This window comes from Epinephelus lanceolatus, chromosome 16 (genome assembly GCF_041903045.1).
Source record: "Epinephelus lanceolatus isolate andai-2023 chromosome 16, ASM4190304v1, whole genome shotgun sequence".
NCBI lineage: Eukaryota > Metazoa > Chordata > Actinopteri > Perciformes > Serranidae > Epinephelus > Epinephelus lanceolatus.
This window is the reverse complement of record NC_135749.1, coordinates 9,893,860-9,916,250: the sequence shown is the minus strand read 5'-3', so window position 1 is coordinate 9,916,250 and position 22,391 is coordinate 9,893,860. Positions and strand designations below refer to the sequence as shown.

Below are 22,391 nucleotides of genomic sequence, written 5' to 3'. Positions count from 1 at the left end.
TGCAACTGTTGAAATTACTGTCCGTAAAAGTTTCATTTTCCTCACTTCCTCCGCAGCCATAGGTCTACTCCCACTCAGCAAACTGTTTGTATTTGATGTTCTTTCATGACCTCAGAGTATTCAGCTCTGTTTATGTACATATGGCAGTTATATGTGTTTAAGGGTAGTGTTTCACCGCCGGGTGTTTACGAGGCAAATGTACCTTAAGTGTTTGTAATTTTCGATGATTTGTAGCAACTAATGTTCATTTTGATGTCATCCCCAATTCAGAGGAAGATTACCTTTACACACTGGGCCATCAATCAGAAGCTTCATCGCTTGACCTGTGAGAGACTGTAATTAAGTTAGCCTAATTAACTTAATGAAGTGTCACACTTGGCTGCCTTTACTATATTGAGTAAATTGAAAGAAAAAATAGGCATCATTACTCATCAGATGTTATGGTATTTAGACTGAGGCAGAGGGAAAGCATTTTTTTTTACCAAGCGGGTGTCTATCTTAGTGGGAAAATCTAACCTTTAGCCTGTTTTTAGTTTCTCAATGAGGCATTTTTCATTAGCAGTCTGATTGGTTTAATCAGTATCATTGGTGCATTTATGGAATGAAGATAAATCCCAGAGTGTGATTTGAATATGTTGCTCTCTACATTCTCTTATCTGTATTCACGTTGGATCTAAATGCCGCGAGGAGCGCGCGATCAATAAGCCCAACAGTCGAGGCTTTTACTCAAGCGTATGAGGTGCTTACAGCATGATAACCTCATCAATGACGGTTGTCTTTTAGACATGGCCAAAGTTTAACCGCAGTTTAATGTGATTTAAAGGCAAGCAGGGGCAGCTAAACTAGCCTGCAGGGAGCACGGGACATGGTCAAGGGTGGCCAGGCGGGACGCCGAAGACGAAGGGAAAATCAATGGTTAGGAGTCACCTCAATCACTTTAACTAGGCGCTACAGACGCCCATGCCCCTCTCAGGGGCCAATTTGTGGAGTAAACAGGAGTGTGTGATTGCTGCCGGGGTCCCCAGTGGCCCCAGCAGTCCATTTCTCTGGACCTGGCTCATTCTAATAACCCTCTTAGCGGAGAGCGTACATGAGGCCACTTTTTTGGACCCCCTCAGTATTTTATGGTCATAAACAGTCGAGCAGACAGTTTTTATCGGCATTCGTTAAGATAACATTCCCACAAGTCCCTGGCTCCTGCTGCGTGGGCAGAAAGCATGCTATACCCTGCAATAAATATACAAAATAAACTTTAGTTTAACATTTCTTTCTGTGAGACCCCCGCAGTTTGGTACTTTGGATATATTTTTGGCCTGTACTTGTGTAAAGGGCTGACATAAAGTGGATTAATGAGCGTAGGACTCACACTAATAGACGTGAGACTGGAAAGATACTGTTATATGTTGTTACTTTCTTTTTTTAAATGCATTTATTTCAGTGAGAGCAGTTTCTTTTTCCTTATAAATGATCTTCGGCCAAGGACAGACGCTGGCTTGCAAAGTACACATTACCCAAACAACAGAAGTTTCGTCATGTAGTTTGTGGCATTGTGAGACAAGGTAGAGGACATGAAACACACACAAACTCGAAATCTTTTATTAAATTAAGCCATTTATTGTATTGATTATAAGGGCATTTCATAATAATGAATCTAGAATATGTTAAAATGTGCTGGTTTTGTCATGCAAGCATGTGTTGAGCCACTTCTACTGCACAGACACAAACATTTAACAGAATGAGAACAGGACTGTGTTTCATCTGTGCCATAAATAACATCGGCAAAAAGCTTCCTGTTCATAACAGAATGGCTTCATAGTTTTATTTTCTCATTGCTACTGTACATGTGTGTCACTGCTGTCTGCTTCAGGTCGTCTTTCCCTGCTCTGGAACATTCAGCATCACTAACTCACTTTACATAACTATATGAATGCAGATGCTTCAGTTTAGGAAAGCTTGGTTACATAATTTGTGACTGAATTTTTTTGACATAACACAAACTGCAATTTGAAGTGAGGGTCCTGTAACAGCCAACAACAGGATGAAGTCTCCCTTAAATGTCATGCGAGCTCATTTTGAGACATCTCTAGGGAGATTTTTTATAATTCAGTGTCTAATCAATTGAAATTACAAGTATCAAATATTACAAATTACTAAATAAAATATGTTACGTCATCTAAAGTTAAAGGGAAACTTCAGCAATTTGGAACATATGTTCATTTGCTTTTTTCATGAGGGTAAGATGAGTCTAAGATATTGTCAACAAACAACAAAACTGGTTGTAATGTAGTGAGTCACTGCTGTTTTTCTAGTGGGTGTTTAGGCATCAAATGTGGGTGTTTTTTAGGGAGACATTGATGTTTTTCCAGTGGGGATTGTGCACCCAAAACTAGATATTTTAAGCCAAACACGATCCTATCCTAACATTAACCAAGTGGTTTTTGTGCCTTAACATAACCACACTGTAACCACAGCATAGTTGAAACATAAAAGTTTAACATATTCGGTACATAATAATGTAGAAATGTGACTTGTGTGTGGTTTCTAGAAACATACAGTGCCAACATTTGTTCTGCATTTGGTTTGGATGTTGTTGGCCTAGCTTAGCATAAAGACTGGTAGCATGGGGAAGCAGCAAGCCTGGCTCTAATTAGCACTTCTAAAGCTAACTTACTGAGGCATTACATCTCATTTAATTAATCTGTACAGAATTTAAAACTGAAATGTAAAAAAAAGAGCGTTTGCAGTTTTATTTGGAGCACATGCTGGAACTTTGGGAAGCCAGTGAGGGATCATGTTCTCGTGCCTTGGCCTTGTGATCAGGGTGTTAAGCTGTGTACACCCGTCAGAGTTAAAAACGACATCTTCCGACATCAAGCTCACCAATTAGAGCCGTATGCTAACCAAAATGTAGACACAATAGTTTACCCATGTTTTTTACAAGCAAAGAAATTGATATTACATGTTTCACAAGTATGGACAAGAGAGCAGATTGAGAAAGTCCCAGTGAATGGATTTAATGTTTCATGATGGATTTTTATGTATTCATAATTGTATAGATGCTGTGGTGGAATTTGGTGTAATACGCCACATATGTCTCCATGCAGGGAGAGTATAGTGTTTTGCCTCTGTAGTGTTGTGCATAAAGCAGGCCTGGTCATTAACAGTTGTGTACTTGTGGACTATAGTGAACATTTGGGGGGAACCTGCATCAAATATTCAGTGTTGAACTCATTATGCCATGTAGAACACATTCACCACTTAGTCCCAAGTCTTGTCCTCTTTGTTTTCATCTTAAGAAGCATTTTCTCTTTGACGTGTTGTGTGTTCTCAGCCTTGTTCAGAGATAAAGCAGAGATACACAACCACTTCTTCCACAGTGCCCGAGCACTCAGACCCATTTATGATTCTCTGCTTTATTCTAAATGCTTCAAATTGGAAACAGAGAGAAAGCCGCTCTTCTTTTCCCAACTGTATATCCTCTTCCAGGAGGCATCTGTGGTTATCTGACGAGACGATAAAAAGAAAAACCTGCTTGTGAATTTTACCTCTGATTAAATTAGGCGTCGCCTGCTAACTTCACCTCGGTATCAGTCATGCCTCACTAAAATGGAAATACGTTTCTTGTAGAAAGAAAAAAAGTGGGACATTATAGAATGCCCTTTGTAATAAATGAAATGGGAATTGCAAATATGCGCAGTCATGAAATTTAATTGTGCTCTCTGGTGACTGGTTTGTGAGTGCTGAGGAGCAGAGGTGCAGGAGAAGTGCTGGGGGCAGAGGTGGTTAAATGTAGCGCGTAACGCACTGCCTGAACAGGCTAATGAAGCCGCTGTTTATGACCCACTGCAATTGTGTCATCTCTTGAATGGCAACAAGACGCCAGTGCACACGTACAGGCACTTTTACAGTTACATGGAGCTACACACACACACCCAGAATGTGGATCTATCTATCAAAAGTGGTATTGTCTTTAATACATTTTATTAATATGTTAATGTTTTTACAGGAAAAAGGGGAGATATGCTCAACCGAAATTATTTTTAGTGCTGTTAAGAGGCCACATTCCTACAGTACAGTACAACAATCTACAGTATCACAGTGTACCACATTAAAAGTCAGTTACAAGGACTTTATAATGTCAATAAAAGGTGAAGAGAAATCAAAGCAATAAGAAAAATACAATTAAAATACAGTGACACATGGAACAATGTTGGCAGACTTTTTTACGGAACATCAAAATGGCCAATATTTAAATCAATGAGTAAGACTTTGGCTTTCGAAATCTAAATCAACATTTAATTATTTTTATTTTATTAATTTTTGCATGTCTCTTCACTCTTTTTTAACCTGTATTTCTTCACAGCTGCAGATAAAGATTAGGGTAATCACACTAACATAATTAGTGTTATACTATTTGTAGTATTAGATTCCAGAGTTGGCTGCGTGTGATCCAGACATTTCCAGTAACTCCAGTGTCAGTTCAAAGTGTAAAGTTCAAAGGTCTACAGTTGTTGAATTTTTTTTTTACATTTTTACTAAACAAAATTAGCCTTTCAGAAACAACATTTTCACTGCGGTCACAAAGACAAACAGTTTGCTCTTCCAAAGCCGCACACAAAGGGAAGCACCTGCATTACAGGCAGTCTAACAGTGATCTAACAGGACTATATGTTACATTTATTCATCAAAGAAAGTTGATTTAATTAAAATCATTTAATATGATGAATCACTTAATTCAACCTGAGGTTTTTGTTAGGGGATTTTTAATTTGTGTTTAGGTTGATGACACCAAAAAATATGACGGCAGATATTCAATGCTTGATTTGAAAACCTCAATAAAAACTTTAAATGTAATAAAACAATATTTGGTACAGCCTTAATTAATTCACTAGAGAAGCATTTTCTTAAGAAAATTGGCATGATTTTTAGAGAAATTTATAAACATATGAAAATGGTGGCTTAAATGTAATATTGTGTATAACTCATAAACTGTTCATCATAATGAGCTCATGTACAGATGATCAATGTGCAGTGCTGAGTGTTTTAATGAATCTAGGTCGTACTCAATACGTGACAATGAATGTGTGGGATTGAATTTAAAAAAATTGCTCCAAAGTGATCAATAATAGTTTGAGTATTACACTTAGAGAGAAAATTAATGGATTCAGAAATATCTTAAATATGTCCATTATAACATGAAAAAATGTTTATAGATATTCAGCCTGTCAAAATGGGCATTTTTAACAATAAATAAATAAATAAACTACAGTGAAATGAATAAGTTTAATAATACTTTGTTTCTATAAAAAAATAAAATAAAAATTCCTGAGCTGACTTTAAAAATTAATACATTACTTACCTTTTTTTGTTTAATTTATATATTCTTACTATGTAATGTTCTTATTTTAGATGTTCTTTGCTTGATATTTTAAATTTCCACATTTCTGTTGTTTTTTTTTATATGACAAACATAAGATTCCCTAAGAAAAACACCCCAAAAATGACCCTGTTATTATTCTGACATGTATTCATCCCCTTGATAACTGAGCACACTGAGGAAGACCATGAGATGTGGATGAAAGCCCTGAAACACAAATAAATGTACCACAAGTTAGGATTACTTTTGTTCCTCTTGCTATAACTGCTAGTTCAGATGTAACTGCTTGTACATGTGCAATTATTTGTTATTTGTTGCCTTAAAAATCACTTAAATTTATATACGCGATTCATTAAACTGATTTATTTATAAACTAGAGTTTAATTCATATTGTGCAACATGACTGAGTCTCAGTTCACCACTGATTACATTATTTAAACTGGTGTAACCCCGTTAACAAGGACCCCCCCATATGCACGTAGCGTTGCACGAAAATGCGCACCACTGTGCTGCTATCTGTGCAGCTGAACATTCATCTAACTGCGAGGGCAGTGAATCCATCAAAGGTGAGAGGACACTATAAAGCAGAGCCTCTTCTGCATACAGACATTGTGCAGTGTAAGACACACTCATAAATAAATACAGTGAAAGCCGAAAACATGATAAGAAAATCAGTCACACTAATTAACTGCTAATTCTTTTGAGGACTGCATAAGCTTGATAAAGGGAGGCAAAGCTTATTAAAGTACATGCTGCGTTGTACATTATGATTCCTTTACAGCGTAAATTTAATCCAAGTTTATGAGGTTGATTGGTGTATGGCTTGCAGATCTGTGTGTGTGTGTGTGTGTGTGTGTGTGTGTGCTCAGGGGGGTGCAATTAATGGTACAAGCAGCAGGGATGTTTGACTGAGGAGTGTTAGCGCCGGACTGTTCTTTGTTGCCACCCAGGGCTAAATCCGAGCCGCCCTCCTCTCTGTGCATCACATGACGGAGACGCTGCTCCGCTCCTGCCCTTTAAAACGTGACCGCAACTCGAAAGAAAAATGTGGCATTTCATTATCATATATGTATATGTTAGTGCCAGAGGGCCTGCCAGCCTATGGAAAGTTCGCAGTGAAAACAAACCTGCCCTCCCCTCCTCCCCTCTCCCTCGTCTCCTCCCAGAGGGAATTGATGGAGATATCCCACAATGCCAGAGCCCATCAGCTCCTGCAGACCCGTCGGAGGGGGAGCGTCTGCCTCTTCGCTCTGCACAAAGCAAACGTCTCTAGCAGGGGCCACTGATGCTAAACACAGCTCCATAGCTCAGCCTGTACAGTCCACAGTGAGAGACAGAACGTTGCTGCTTCAAGTCTCCTCCGTCCTCTGTCTCTGCACCAGTGGCTGCAGCTGCACTTTAAAATGTGATAATACAGGAACAACTGCACGTCTTCAAACACAGACAATATCAGGTTTAGAATAATGATTATGGTTACATGTTATTAATATGTCTTCCACCACTGATGTGATGGATATAATGCAGTTTGATTGCTTACATAATTCCTGTAGTATATCCGTATATATCCATATAGTATTAGTATTATCCATGTCATCAATCCAAGGTCCTGCCAGAATATTTCTCAGTCAGTGAAAGCTGATCCAATTAATGTGTAGATCCATCACGTGAAAAGAAAATGTAAAAATAACAAAAGTTTAAATAAAGAAAAACCAAAAATAAATACACATACACATAAAAAATCAATGCCACATGCTCACTGTAATTCATGCACTATAGAGGAGATGGTTCATCACTGCATTTTGATTTTACAACATATTTTACCATGAGCTCTGTCAGCATTATTTTGGTTACAAATACCAACTTGCAGTAATATGACAGTGTGAAAATATTAAATGATGCATCACCTCGCCTGTTAATACAAACATCTGTATGAGACATACAGTGTATACTTATTTTTAAGTTAAAAATTAAACATGTTAAAATAAGCTTAATTAATAAATGTAAATTGATAGAATTTACCATAAATAATTAAAAAAAATAAACAATTAAATTTTAGTTATTACAATTTAGTTTATTGTTACACATATAGCATTTTCTGTACTATATTAAATATTTGTTAATGGTTAATAATTTGTTAACAGTCTATAAACATTTTTAGGCGGCTATTATAAAGTTGCAACTGATGATCATGATATCTTGTTAAATGGTTAATAAATACTGTGTATTGCAGCTACAAACATTAATTGGGTGGATGTTATAAAGTTGCAGTGTTTATAGATGCGCTACATTATTTATGAACCATTTAACACAGTTTATTATTATCAGTTGCAGCTTCTTAATAGCTGTCAAAATAATGTTTATAGACTGTTCTGGTAACCAGTAACAAATACTTATAATATATAAAACATAATATACAATATGTGCAACAATAATAATACAATAGTATTACTGATAATTAGTAAAATCACTAATTACAGTGTGATTTTTAACAGAAAATAAAACTATTACATTTTTTTCACTTAAATCCTTAAGGAAATAATTTTTGTGACAACAGCATAATGAAATGATAATATAATTGAAAAAAAAAATAAAATAAGAGCCAACAAACAGAAACTGCGACGGTAAATACATAATTTTTCCACTCTAAAGATCAGCGAATCTATTAATTATTATTCCACTCCAGTGTCGTCATATTGAGTCCTGTATAGAGTCAATTTTTCCCATTTTTTTTCTAGCTGTGTTTCTTGTAGTCTCAGGATGTCCCAGTGAAAAGATTGCTTCCACAATTTCAAACCATCCGTCTTTGATCCTTCGTTGGTGGTGTTTCTTAACCCCAGTTCCTAGTGAGTGAAAACTATTAACTTAGTTTAATTAACTATCAAGTTACTAGCTATTAATGATTGTTATCGTGTTACCGAAACCTAAGTATTTTATTTCCCACCACATATTTTATTTTCTTTATTTTTCTAAGATCCTGTTTTCTCGTTGTCTTTATGGGGTATTAAGTAAACTTAAAATCAATGGAGCGCTGGAGGAATGAGTCCGAAAATGCAGAAATGAGTTAGCATTTTTACACTTCCGGTTCCCTCGTCTCAGAATCAGTGGGTTTTTGGTAGGATGTCTGAAACAAGGTCTGTGTTTAACCAAGGTTAAGAGATGTTCACGTTTTGTTCTGGGGTATAAAATACGTCAGTAAATACACCACTCATGAATGTTGAAGCTTTTACACGTCTTTAAAATGGTGGTGGCGAACAAGTCACTAAATTAGACTACAGAACTTCCTCACGCTAAACACACGTTTACAGCCTTGTTGTGGTGACGACATAAAGTCATGCAACCATTTAAGCTTAACGTTAACTTTTCACTTTTGGCGATTGCAATTGCAATTAAAAAATCTGGAGATTATCTGCTGAACAAAATGTGGAAGTATCATTAAGAGCTAATTTTCTGCAATAATCCAAAATCCAGTGATAAAATCCCATTGGTTTTTTGCCGAGAGACAAAGGGCGATGCTAACTTGCGGCCTACAGAAAAAAATTCTCCCTGCAGCATTCTGTACTGATGTTGCTTTGTGTCTGTCTGGAGTGTGAACAGGAAATTGTTTGCCAACACTGGGCCCATATTCATAATAATACATCACAATATAATGTGTTTACAGCTTATTCTCGCGCCCCAAAGTGGCCAGGAACTGAGTGGATGCAGCTTTAAATAACATCCCCATTATCAAAAAGGTTTAGATCATCTTTTAATTGCAGTGTGGATATTTCAGTGCAGATTAATAATGCTGTGACACATATAATGACTGACTGCTCTGTAGGTGCTCTCTAAAAGGAGTTACACCCCTCCCCAAACAACTCTTAAGATACTCCCCAGGTGACGTGTGCATTTCAGATATGACTAACGGCTCCTCTTCTCCATCTCTCTGACACTTTAAATTGCACGCTGCACAGGCAATTTCTGTAGACTCACTCCATAAGCCCGACTATAAGGGCAGATAAATGAGGAGAGGGCCCTAACGGAAGGCAATCTTCAGCTGTAGTATCACTTCCAGCATAGCGTCTCACTGAAATTCAAAGAAACATGAAAACAGATGAAGATCGGGCCGCGTCTCTCCCCGCCGCTGCCCTCCTACCCAGGCTGGAGGAGGAGGCGGCTCCGCAGGCACACAGACAGCAGGATAATACCAGCAACAGCGAAGCTGTGGAGCGCCGACACCCGTCTGCCTCCCCTCAGGCAGAGACAGGTGTGATAGGTGGCTGAGGGGTTGGATTGGGGAGGATAAAGAGCACATGAGACTTCCTGTGAGGGCCCTGAGAGGCCGAGAGGACTGGTGTCACCCTGCACCCCAGGGACACACACTAAATCATTTGAGGAGGCATGGGAGGCACATCTCTGGCTTTATGAGATAGTTAGCATGCGCTGGCCCCTCCTCCCCTCTTGTTTCCCATTTAAGAGCTGACTGGCCCTCCGATAACGGATGGCGTCACAGGTAATTGGAAAATTGGCAGGCTTGTCAGGGAGATTTGGTGGATGGCACGAGTGTATACGATGGCGGAGTTCATGAGGTGTCACCCCACAGCTAGATTTATATCAGCCCTATGGACCGGCACCAGAAAGTATCCAGAGTTCAGGAAAAAGTAGCACATTTTTCTCCGGGGTGGGACTGCATATCAAGACTGCTCCAGAGGCACCGACAAGGTTCCTGTTAGTAAAGAGATAATATATTGGCCGTCCTTTGCATTAACCCCAACCTTAATTTACTGTTTCTACACATGCCTTAACAACTGCTGCAAATAGCTCCACAAATAGCTCCGTACATCCTACACTGATTTATTCACACCAGGAACCAGGAAATACATGACTTTAACTCATCTTCATCTTTTATGACACTTTAAATTTCAATCTGCATTATCAAACGGTGGTTTGCATGATGGGCCCCATGTGTATTTTTACTTCAGTATGAGAAATAACCAGGAACCTTCATTTCACCAGTGAAGACAATCTAGTGAAAGTCATCCACAGTTTGCTCATCACAGTTTAGCGTGGGAGATGGGAGGATTTGGGGGCTACACCCCCCCCTGCTGGCCAGAGTGGAACACAGTGGGAATATTATTTTTTACCATTTGAAATCATCTCCGATAACAAACCATTTCTGTTCAAGTAGAATTAGAATAAACATGTATCTTGTCTTATTATCCTGACAAGACGGTTTACCTAAACTAACAGTATAGAGGAGTTGTGGATCCTAACTGACCCACACAAATGAAAAGCACTGAAACATAAAACAGCATATTTCTTTGATTTATACAGTCCCAAACCATCACCACTACAAAAAATACTTCATCTTGTTGTACTACTGTGATTTGTGCACATGATTAAAAAATATATGTATCATCTCTCCTGACCGTGAAGGCTCCATATTGTAGCACTCTGAAAGGGGCCATTTTGCATTGTGAGTACTTTTACTTCTGCTACTTAAACTGACCTTTGCCAGTAATGCTTATGTTCTTCTATTCAAGTAGAATTTCTATTGCAGTACTTTAACTTTACTTTGGTAAAGGATCTGAGTACTTCTTCCATCACCAAGTTCAAACAAAAATGATTATTGAATGTTGGATGGATTGCCAGAACATTCCTGGTTCCCAAAGGATAAGTCCCTTTGACATTGGTGATCTTCAGATTTGTCCTCTAGCGCCACCATGAGGTGTTTTGAGGGAAATGTGTCATGACTTTCCATCTGGTGAGATTTTGGTTTACCTTTTTTGATCAAATGCCAGTAATGCCTGGTTCACACTACTCAATATCAGCCCAATTATGGCTCAACACAGCGACAATGAGTGTCGTACAAGATAATCCATCGTTTCATCTCATGTAGTGTGTCATAGTAGACGACAACCGATACCTCGTCTGGGACGCCTCACAACGTTCCAACAGAAAGTCTAGCATGTTTGATTTTCTTTTTGTCGTTCATGACTTCTCCCGTCACAGCCATCACTTTGACCAGTAGAAACACAGAACGATCTGCTGCTGTAGACAACTGTACGACAACAATACCCCAGCGTTTTTAATATTTCCTCTAGGGATGTTACCACACAGAGTAAAAGGGGGAAATGATGGTGTGAAACAGCAGAGGCACTTTGTCAACCCGCTGAGTTAACGTTACTGTCATTAGCATCAAGCTAGCAAACAATGGTACATCCTCACGGTCGGACATAAAGTAATAACATTAACAAATAGCGGTGGGGCTTTTACTCACCACAACTGCAGAGGCTCCCAGCTTCATTTGAAACAGACTACATTATAGACGGTCCGTTATTTATTAATCCCTCTGTGTGTTTATATATTTACTTTTTATCCGCTCCGTTGTCTTTATAAGTTAACACATCGCGCCGTCATTTTAAACTCAACACTTCCTGTATCTGTTTCAAATTAAAAGCCCCTTATAACTTAGGTTGAGAGAATCCCTTCATTTTCTAAAAAGGCTTTTATTGTGAAACATTTGCAGGAACTTGTTGTGGAGGATTCAGTGACTTGCATGTTTGTGTATGGTACTTAAAATGTAGCTCCTGCCATCTGGTGACACACTACAACATTTCAGCTGGCACATGAACAGCCACAGTGACTGAAATAATAGTAGTAACAATAAAAATAGGACAAGAATAATCCGATGACATCACACATGTCGTGAAAAACAACCAGGGTGGACCATCATGTAGTGTGTCATGTCTGTCGGCCAAGTCACAGCACGATTTCATGACCCCACAATCGCCTAATCTGACATAGTGACTGTCCGAACAGAGAAAAATGTGGTGTAGTGTGAACCAGACATTAAACCAGTGATTCTCATCAGCCTCAGCTACTCTTTGTGGTTAGTGCTAATTAGCAAATGTTAGCATGCTAACACCTTAAACCTAAGATGATGAACATGAAGATTGGTGAACTGGTAGGCATGATGATGTTAACGTTTAGTTCAAAGCAGCACAGTGGCTGAGTACAGCCTCACAGAGCCAGGATGCTACTGTTGTGAAGTTGCAAAGATCATTTTTCAGACATAATTAAAACCAAATTAGACCAAATGTTTGTGAAACTGCAGTTTTTAAAGATGAGAAAATCTTTGTTGTTATACAATATGGACAGCTATGTCCTTTTTCTGCCCGCGAGTCTAATGTTAAATGTGTCTGCCAGTGAAATTCTTCTTCACAGTCTATTGTTAAAAGATGTTTTCTGTTTTTTAATTAGCGCACACACAGTCGGGACACTGCAGTATTAAAAACTGCTTCCCCAGTGACTGGCCTTGAGGGGCAACAGTTTTCTGTAGGCATGGACCAGATTGTGTGAGGATGATCTGTCAGGGAAAGTTTACAGTGTTTAAGAAATAATATTTATACATTTATATGAGTACACAAAGAGTCCGTGTGGGAGAGAGGCCCCTGGGTGATTGACAGAATTAGAGCCGAACAGCTAGCTGGAGCAATGTGGATTCATGAGGTGCTGTGGGCTGCAGGTCCTAACCTGTGATCACACATTCTGGTGTGTAGATGTGTTTATTAACCTCTGGAGGGGGATAATTGTATCTGTCAGAGTCGTTTAATCACCGCTGCAGCTCTCACCACTGTCACTTTCACTTTGTCTGTTTTACTAAATCAGCTGGCTCCTCGGTCGGCCCACCGTGACTCCTGCTCTCTGTGTCACTTTCTTTTTGTTGGCTGTAAAACCTGCGTATACATTTGGGAGCTGTTCTGTTATTTATATAAAAAAGTTAATGTTCTTTGTGTAACTCTGTGAGGTGATACCACAGAGCAGAACGATGATAAAAACACTGATTGTACCATCAGAGAGACATGGTTAAAGGTGCAGGCTAACCCGATTAAACACTCATTCTGCCACCTGCCGCCACACTAAATTGAGTTTTCAGTTTTAGTTTCTTTGTATATTTATCGATTCTCCCAATATTTATCAATCCACAGTAACTACTCAGAGAGCTTAACATTCACTCTCACATCAAAAAGAAGGAGATATCAGAGGTAGTGAAACAAAAGCCTGGTGCTGCAGCTAGATTTCTTTCAAACCCCCACAAATTATACATCAAAATAAAGCACAGAGCCTGTAGGTTTTAGTTGTATGTGTTCATTTCCTCCATTTAAAAACCCAGTCAAAGTATACACACAAAAACCTTGACATTTCATCTCATATCTCAGGCAATATCCATGCATTTACCAAGTATTTCATGGTTATTTACAGGTGCAGTATGCAGGATTCAGGGAGCTTTATTTGCAGAAATGGTATATAATATAATGAGTAGGTTTTCTTTTGTGCATTATGACCTGAAAATAAGAATCACTGTGTTTTCATTATCTTAGACTGAGTTGTTTATTTCTACATATGAAGCACATCCTTGTCCTAGGAGATCGGCATGTTCACCGCCATGTTTCTACAGTAGCCCAGAATGGACGAACTAAATGCTGGCTCTAGATTGGGCCATTCATGTTTTTGCACTGGCCACCGTAGTCAGCAGCATCGGAAAATGCAGATTTTGTTTTAAATCGAAGTTTCATCTCGCTGCAATTCTCAGTCCTTACCACTAGATGCCACTAAATCCCCCTAAATCTTACACACTGTTCAGTTTTCTTGTCCTGCTTTCAGACACCTTTCGCAAATATTTAAACCCTTGAGCTTTGAGCAAATTGGTTTCTTTAAAAAAAAAAAAAAAAAAAACATGGGAAAAAAGGCAATGAGCATCTTGGTGAAAAAAAAAATTTGCAAAAAAGAAAAAATAAAGAACTTTTTTTATAGAAAATTATTTTTTAAAAAATACGGAAAAAAGAAAAAAGCTAGGGAAGAAACTAAATTATTTTACAGAATTATTATAATATTGTAAATATTATAATATATTTTCTATATATTATATATGTATATGTATAATACTTTTAATATTTTTTATAATATTTTTTATTATTTAATAATATTTAATTTTATTTTTTATTACAATTTTTAGCACTCTTTGCGGGTCATTCTAACTCATTTTAACTTTATTTCATCCTGTCTTTCTTTCTTTTTCTTTTTTTTTACTAATATTGTTTTTAATTTTCTCTTTCTACTAATTTCTTGCTGTTTTTTGGGGTCATTTTTTCTTCTGTTGGTCATTGCTTTCTTTCCATGTTTTTAAGAGAAATTAAGCCAATTTGCTGTTTGCTCAGGTTTCAAAGGGTTAAACAGATGACAATAAAGAACAGCTGGGAAATAAATGTGGCCTAAGGAAATAAACATCCCCTTAGATAAATGAAAACAGTCCATTGAAAATGTCCTCTTTTTAAAAAATAAAAACGTATTTATTTATTGAACTATATACTTATTTATATATTTATTCATTTACTTCTTCATTCTTTTATTTCAGGATTTATTTCACAGTGTTTAATATTGATTTAAATGGCATTTAGTAATGGTGGGGTTCAGACAGAGTTAATTGTATGCCCTCATTAATTCAAACTGATGCTTTAAAGACAAAGCAGTTGCATTACCAATGAATATTAGTTTAGAAAATACAACATTTACCCAATTTAATGTGACTTCTGGTATAAATCACACCCACTCCTGGTCTTCTGTCCGAATACAGATACCGAGACAGATGATGTTGTTGGTCAAAGAGATGCAGAAATAGCGTCTCTGTCTCCCTATGATTGTCTGGCATCCTGTCCAGGGTTTACCCCGCCTCTCGCCGCCCCCATAGTTTGCTGGGATCGGCTCCAGCCCCCTCACGACCCTGTAAAGCATAAGCAGTAACACATAATAGATGGATGGTGGTTTGATTGACAGGTATATGGGCTTATCAGTGCCCAAATCCAGGCTTCAAATGTCAGTACAGCCCCTAACGCAAGACAAGAACTTTGAAATTGGACGATTCAGCAAAACCCTTAAATGACCCTTCAGTGATCATGTTTTTTATGTTTTTTGGCAGTGTTTGTAGAATTGTCACTTTCTAGAATATCTGCTTATGACCAGTACAGTAGTGTTGAGGTGAGAGAAAGTTTGTGGTCAGTTCCATTATATGTCCATCCACTCTCCTGACTCCTGACCTTCAACGCCACCACATGAAGGACATACTGCTTCTTACATCAGCACCTACAGTTGGCCCTGGAAGTCAATTGCGATGAAGAGTCAGTTTAGTTTTTACTTTCTGTTCATTGCTAACACTGACATGACTGTATGATGTGTCCTGTGTTTCCAGGAGGAAGAGGAGGAGCAGCTGGAAGAAGAAAGCTCCGTTAAAGAGGAAACGGCAGAGCAGGAGATTCCAAACTAAACCCCAAGCGAGAGGACGCAAACACACCACTGCTCCGTGGCTTCACCTCCAGTCTTAGCATTTCTGTTCAGACTATAGCACACGTAACTTTCTACTAGCCTCCCAAAGTTTCTAGACAGCCAGCAGTTAGCTTCCACTCCCGATAGTTTAGCAACCAGAGGTGTATTTTAGAAAACACTATTTAAAAGGTGACATCTTTAGATTCAAGGGTAGAGTTTGTACTTTTTATGAACGAGGCTGGACAGACGGACAGACATCTCTCAGATTTGGGGCATCTTCATGAAGCAGCACATCAGAGCATCCAGCCACAGGAGCACACACACACACACACACACACACCACTATGCTTCTTCTACAGCAGAGATATGTGTCTGACTGTTGACGCCCAGCCACTAGGATGTATTTATAACACTTTCCATGCAATCTATTTTCATACACTAATGACCAGACTGTCCACACAGAGTATCCTCAGTGTCCTGTTTACAAGATGAAGCTAGCAGAGCGGGGATGAGCTTTTCTCTCCAAGTCCACAGAACACTTCCTCTTCCCTGCCGCGCACGCTCACGCCGGTCTGACGTCAGCAGTGAAGTGCTTTCCACCGTCTTCGAACGCATTTCACTCGACATTTGACTGGAGGATTTTATTTTTATATTTCAATCAGTTTTCATTTGTCACATGTTCTCATATAAGGTACAATTCCAGTAAAGTCATTACTTCATTTTCCCCCCCATTTTAATTATCTACTTATTTTCTCACTTACTTATTTTGTTTTTGGTGTTGCAAAGATACTTTTTTATCTTTGAGTTACAGTATCTTTAAGTGTTACATACCTGTTTGTTTTGTCCTTGGATTTGTAATAAAATCTTCCATATTTAGGACGTGTGTCTACTCAGAGATTGTATTCATACTTTGTAAAGTAGGATTAGTTTTGGGCTCTTTTTCCTTCCTCTTTTATTCTGGTTCTTTGACCTGCGATTCATCTGTGGTCCAGACTTGGTTTCTAAGCTCTTTGGGAATTATCACTCACTTGTCGGCAAAGTTTGGCAACTGAAAATTAATTGAAGCTACAGAAGTGTTCACACCCTAATTCCCTTAAATCCACTGCCAAGTGTAATTTGATAGTAAAGATGACCCAAATGTTAAGTAATGTAAAGCTGATTTGAAGTGATGATTACATTCTGTGAGAGCTAACAAATCATTAGATTAGACCAGAGACTACTGTCAGGCCAAAGCACCGTCACACTCTCACAGTGAATCTGGAATTATCCCTTAAAGTGCCAATAAATCTGAACTGCGAACGTATTTTGCTACTCTATCACTGACACTTAATGCACATTAAATGTCGGAAATCTATCGATCAAGGTGGTTCTTGGCCTGTTTGCTGAGTGGCTGACTGCAGTGACACAACAATAGCGGGTAATAATTGTCATATATCTTAACCCTGTCTGGAACATACGTCAGTTCTCCTGTTTGGGGGGATTTAATTTAAGTCCAGTCCACAGAGACACTTAAAATGTACCTCTGAGGTTATAGTTGTACATCTGCATTTTAGTGTTGCATGTTGCATCATCTCAGCTCACAGTGTGACGAGTGAGAAAGCAGAAAAGGATTTTGTTGTTCTGACTGAATACTCATCAACATCGGTCAACCCATAAAATTAAGGTGGGTGCATCAGTATAATGTTCCAGGTGGTTCTGTCTCCTCTGGTCTACCTATGTGCATTCAAACTGATTTGATGAATAGCTTCATGTATGTAACTCTGTTGCAGATACCAGACTCTTTCTTTTCATTCAGAGGGAGACATTTAGGAAGTTTTCAACTGCTTGTAGAAATTAAAGGGGCTCTATGTGATACTCAGAGCGCATGAGTTGCCTGGAAACAGCTTTCAACATGGAGAATGCTAAGCTGGTGGCTAGCAGCTAACAGTACTAACTCCATAAACAGCCCTAAACAACAGCAAAAGTGCAATCAGAGCTAACCGGGGGGAACAAGAGGGGGGGCAACGTGCTTCCATAATGACGCCATCCCGATATCAGCAGTAACTGTCGTAAGATGGTAGGGATGCACGCGATTAGTAGCTTTGATTAAACATCCGCCCCCTCGCTAGTTGGCGCCAGGAATATTAGCAGGTTTTATTCATGTACAAGGCAGTTTAACTGTCATGCAGCCGTCTGCCACTAGTGGGGGCTACAGAGTCGTCAGACAGCAGTCCCTCTCCCCGCGGTAATGCTCGAGTAGACTGGAGTTTTAAAACAGCACGGTGGGAATTTGGAGAGATGTCCTCTCCCCAAACCATCGCAATTTGGCAGTACTTTGATCTAGAAAATGAAAACAAGGTAGCATGTTGGCTGTGTCAGAAAAAAATGACATATAATCACCAACTGGAGCAATGCACAACCACATTCAACTCAAGCATTTGGATGTTAACCTGCATGGAACGATGGCTACTGCTGCTAGCAGTTCTAGCCACATGCAGCCAAAATTTTCACCAGGAGTCGATGTGATCCCGCCCAGTCTGAGAAGATAACACAGCTCATCATGACAATGACCTCGCAAGATATGAGTCCACTTAACTTTGTTGAAGGTAAAGGCTTCAGGAAGTTAATGGAATATGTTGAGCCTGAATACACCACACCGAGACCTTTGTTTTAGACTGGTCGACTAGTCGACAGGGAAACTAGTCATTTGAAACACCCCTATATGATGGCAGTGCAAAGTGGCGATGATGGGCTAGTCAGGGGAATAAACACATGTACTAACATGCATGCACATGACCGGCTTACCACAACAAACCACAGAGACGCTCACATGGCAACACACAGAGAGGCAGCGTGACTTCATTCTCTGCTCAGGACGCCATTACTGCACCACATCTTAACATAGCAAATATTGGTTTGCTACTATATTAATGCTCCAAATGTCACATACAGAAACTTTAAAATTACAGCAAAATAATTACAGGTTAATACTGCTAATATTTAAAGTATGCCATTGCTTCAAATGTGAGCAATGTCAAGATAGTTTGGCATTAGATAACAGTATTATCTCTGCTTTGGTTTGAGGGTTACAGATGTTCAACGGAGAGTGTTACAAAGCTGGGGTGTGTTGTCTGAAAACCAGAAGTGTTTACCAAGCAAGGATGGCGTCAGTCGGCATTATGGGAAATGTAGCATTCAGAGACTTTGGAGATTTCCACATAGTGAGAGCTAAAAGTGACGATGACTTAGCCTGTGCTGCATCAGTTTTGGCCATTTTTATTAAAATATTATAGAAATGCAATGCTCAATTACTGGAGTTCTCCAAATTTAGAAAAGAACAGTATATTCTGAATAAAGTAAATACATATTTTCCCCCTGACTTATGGTGCTATTTATCAATCTAGATTGTTTTGGTATGAGTTGCTGCTTTCTCTTGCGCTGTGATGCCGTTGATGGACGTGTTTCGGTAGAAAGAAAATAGTTCCTGCATGAAACTGCTCACAACAAGGTCTGTGGATTATCTCGAGTAACCAGGTCATGATTTCTGACAAGACATTTCTGTTAAGTATTTCATATGTATTTTTTTGGCGCATTGAGCACTACTAACCGAGTGCCATCTAGTTCCGCTATATGGGAAGGAAGGCAGACATCTCTATGGCCAATATCTCTAACACTCGGCAACTCACACCAAAACAATCTGGATTGGTAATTAGCACTGCAGACAACAGAAAGAAGTCCCTCTCACCAAGAAAATTCAGTTTGATTTAGATAGAAAGGAGAGACAACAGTATGCTGAAGAGAATCCATCCTCAACCCAACAGTCAGAAATGTCTGTAAAATGTACAGCATTGAAACATGGTGCAGGATGCAAAGGAAGAAAATAAATAAAGATTTCATTCTATGCTATTAAACAGTTCGCTATGCAAACAGCTGTGTAAAAAATGATATCAAATCAGACGGTTCTGTATAATGTCTGGTGAGATTATTCAGTCTCACAGTGTTTCACAAGGCCGAAGGGTTTCCCTCTTAATGCTGAGGATTAAACACTTCCAGCCTTCCTTTCACACACATCACACAGTACTGTACAGGTCCATGCTGAGCAGGGAGGGAGGAATATGTGCGTGTGAAGGGGGGTCCTGCATATCTTTACACCCCCCTCACACTGTCCTCCCCTCCAGTGTGTTCTTCAGATCTTCATATTCCATCAGCAGTCAGACCCGGGATGTCAACGCTCTCGCATTCTGACATTAAGGCATCGAGGGGTGTAATTCCAATTTGTTTCAAAGGAACTATTAATTTGCCCATTTCAAGGCCAAGCAGGAGGGAAGCCCTGTAAGACTGCTGAACCGTGAAAGACATTATCAGGAGGTCTCAGATTTTGGTGAAGAGACATGTGGAATTGATGACGGGAGGCGTTGGCGCCTGCAGACGTTTGAGCCGGGCTCCCCGCAGTCAGGCTCCCAGCATGCCATCTGAGAGCGATGTCATTAGGCGTATGATAACAGCGATGGGCACATTAATGACAGAGTGGCCCCCTCTGCCACCCAGTGCCCCGCCAATCTCCCATTTACACCCGCAGCATACTAAACAGCTCCTGATGATGAGAATAATGCGCAGAAGAGGAGCGGTGCTTACCAGCCAGCTCTCACAGCGACAGAGGAAACACTGCTCGCTTTGTTGTGCCTTCACAGCCATGTTGCATCCCCACCATCACATAACACACACTTCTAATGATGCTGATGGTGCCATTGTAGTGCAGCTGCATATTTACTAACACATTGGAATTGTGACTGAATAATACTCCCCTCAATGTTCCATTTGTATCTCTTATCTCCCTCGTCCAGTATCACTAGCTATCATCTTCATGTTTACTGTTAAATCAGTGACTGTGTCCTGACCAGGATATCCACTGGGCTTCAATGCCACAGCAGTATTAGCAATAGTAGTAAAATTAACATTTAAATAAAGACAGAATGTTGTTGTCAAGACATTATCTGTACCACTGCATGTTTTTTTTTTTTCGTTTTTTGTATTACTTTGTTCATGTATACTTGTTAAATAATAGTGTATCGAGACACTATAATGAAACACAGTTTAAGTTGTTATTGCTGTGCAGAAGAGGCTGGCCAGTAAAGAGTCAGAGGCAAAACACATCCAGTCATAGTTGCCAGATGACACCAACTGACCCAGAATCTGAAAGTGATTAAACTGCATAATAATGAACTGCAAATGTTTGGATTATGTATGAACAGGAACTCAGTACCAACCGAAATCGCTACTGAGCGGACTATAGTGGCCATATCTGGAATATTATGGTTAGTTTCATGTTTCATGATTTTTGACGACATACCATACTATGGCTTGTTTTCAGGATTTTGAAGGACATACTATACTATGATGTTTCTTCATCATTTTGGACGACATACTATACTATGACTTTTTTTCATGATTTTTAACCACATGCTATACTATGACTTTTTTTCATGATTTTTTTTAAATGATTTTGGACGACATACTATACTATGACTTTATTTCAAGATTTCGGACAATATGCTATACTGTGACTTTTTTTCATGACTTCTGACTACATACTATGCTATGAACTTTTTTTTCATGATTTTGGACGACATACTATACTATGACGTTTTTTCATGATTTTGGACGACATACTATACTATGACTTTTTTTTTTTATTATTTTGGATGACATACTATACTATGACGTTTTTTCATCATTTTGGACGACATACTATGACTTTTTTTTCATGAATTTGAACTACATGCTATACTATGACTTTTTTCATGATTTTGAATGACATGCTATACTATGACTTTTTTTCAAGATTTTTGAACGACATACTATACTGTGACTTTTTTTTCAAGATTTCGGACAACATGCTATATTATGACTTTTTTTATGATTTTGGATGACATACTATACTATGACTTTTTTTCATGATTTTGAACAACATGCTATACTGTGAACCTTTTTTTTCATTATTATGGATGACATGCTATACTATGACTTTTTTTCAAGATTTTCAACGACATACCATACTATGACCTTCTTCATGATTTTGAACGACATACTATACTATGACTTTATTTCAAGATTTTCAACGACGTACTATACTATGGCTTTTTTTTCCAAGATTTTGGACAACATACTGTACTATTACTTTTTTTCAAGATTTCGGACAATATGCTATACTATGACTTTTTTCATGACTTCGGACTACATACTATACTATGACTTATTTTTCATTATTTTGGACGACATACTATACTATGACCGTTTTTTCATGATTTCAGACAATATGCTATACTATGACCGTTTTTGATGATTTAGGACGACATAATATACTATGACTTTTTTCATGATTTTTGACGACATACTATACTATGATGTTTTTTGATGATTTTGGACAATATGCTATACTATGACTTTTTTTTCATGATTTTGGACGACATACTGTACTATGACTTTTTTTTTCCAAGATTTCGGACAACATACTGTACTATTACTTTTTTCAAGATTTCGGACAATATGCTATACTATGACGTTTTTTTTTCATGATTTCGGACAACATACTATTCTATGACTTTTTTTCATGATTTTGAACAACATGCTATACTATGACGTTTTTTCAAGATTTTGAACGACATACTATACTGTGACTTTTTTTTCAAGATTTCGGACAACATGCTATACTATGACTTTTTTCATGATTTTGAAC

At 38.5% G+C, this 22,391-nt stretch overlaps 1 protein-coding gene across 2 annotated transcripts in view; it reads left to right on the top strand.

The window, feature by feature from the left end:
- phf14 (PHD finger protein 14) overlaps window positions 1-17,031 on the top strand; it is a 104,186-nt gene extending 87,155 nt beyond the window's left edge. For both annotated transcript variants that reach the window (XM_033637092.2, XM_033637091.2), the window contains exon 18: window positions 15,603-17,031. In XM_033637092.2, the coding sequence (XP_033492983.1) occupies window positions 15,603-15,677 (75 nt within the window). In that variant the 3' untranslated portion in view covers window positions 15,678-17,031. The remainder of the gene's footprint in view (window positions 1-15,602) is intronic.
- Window positions 17,032-22,391: the final 5,360 nt, after the last annotated feature.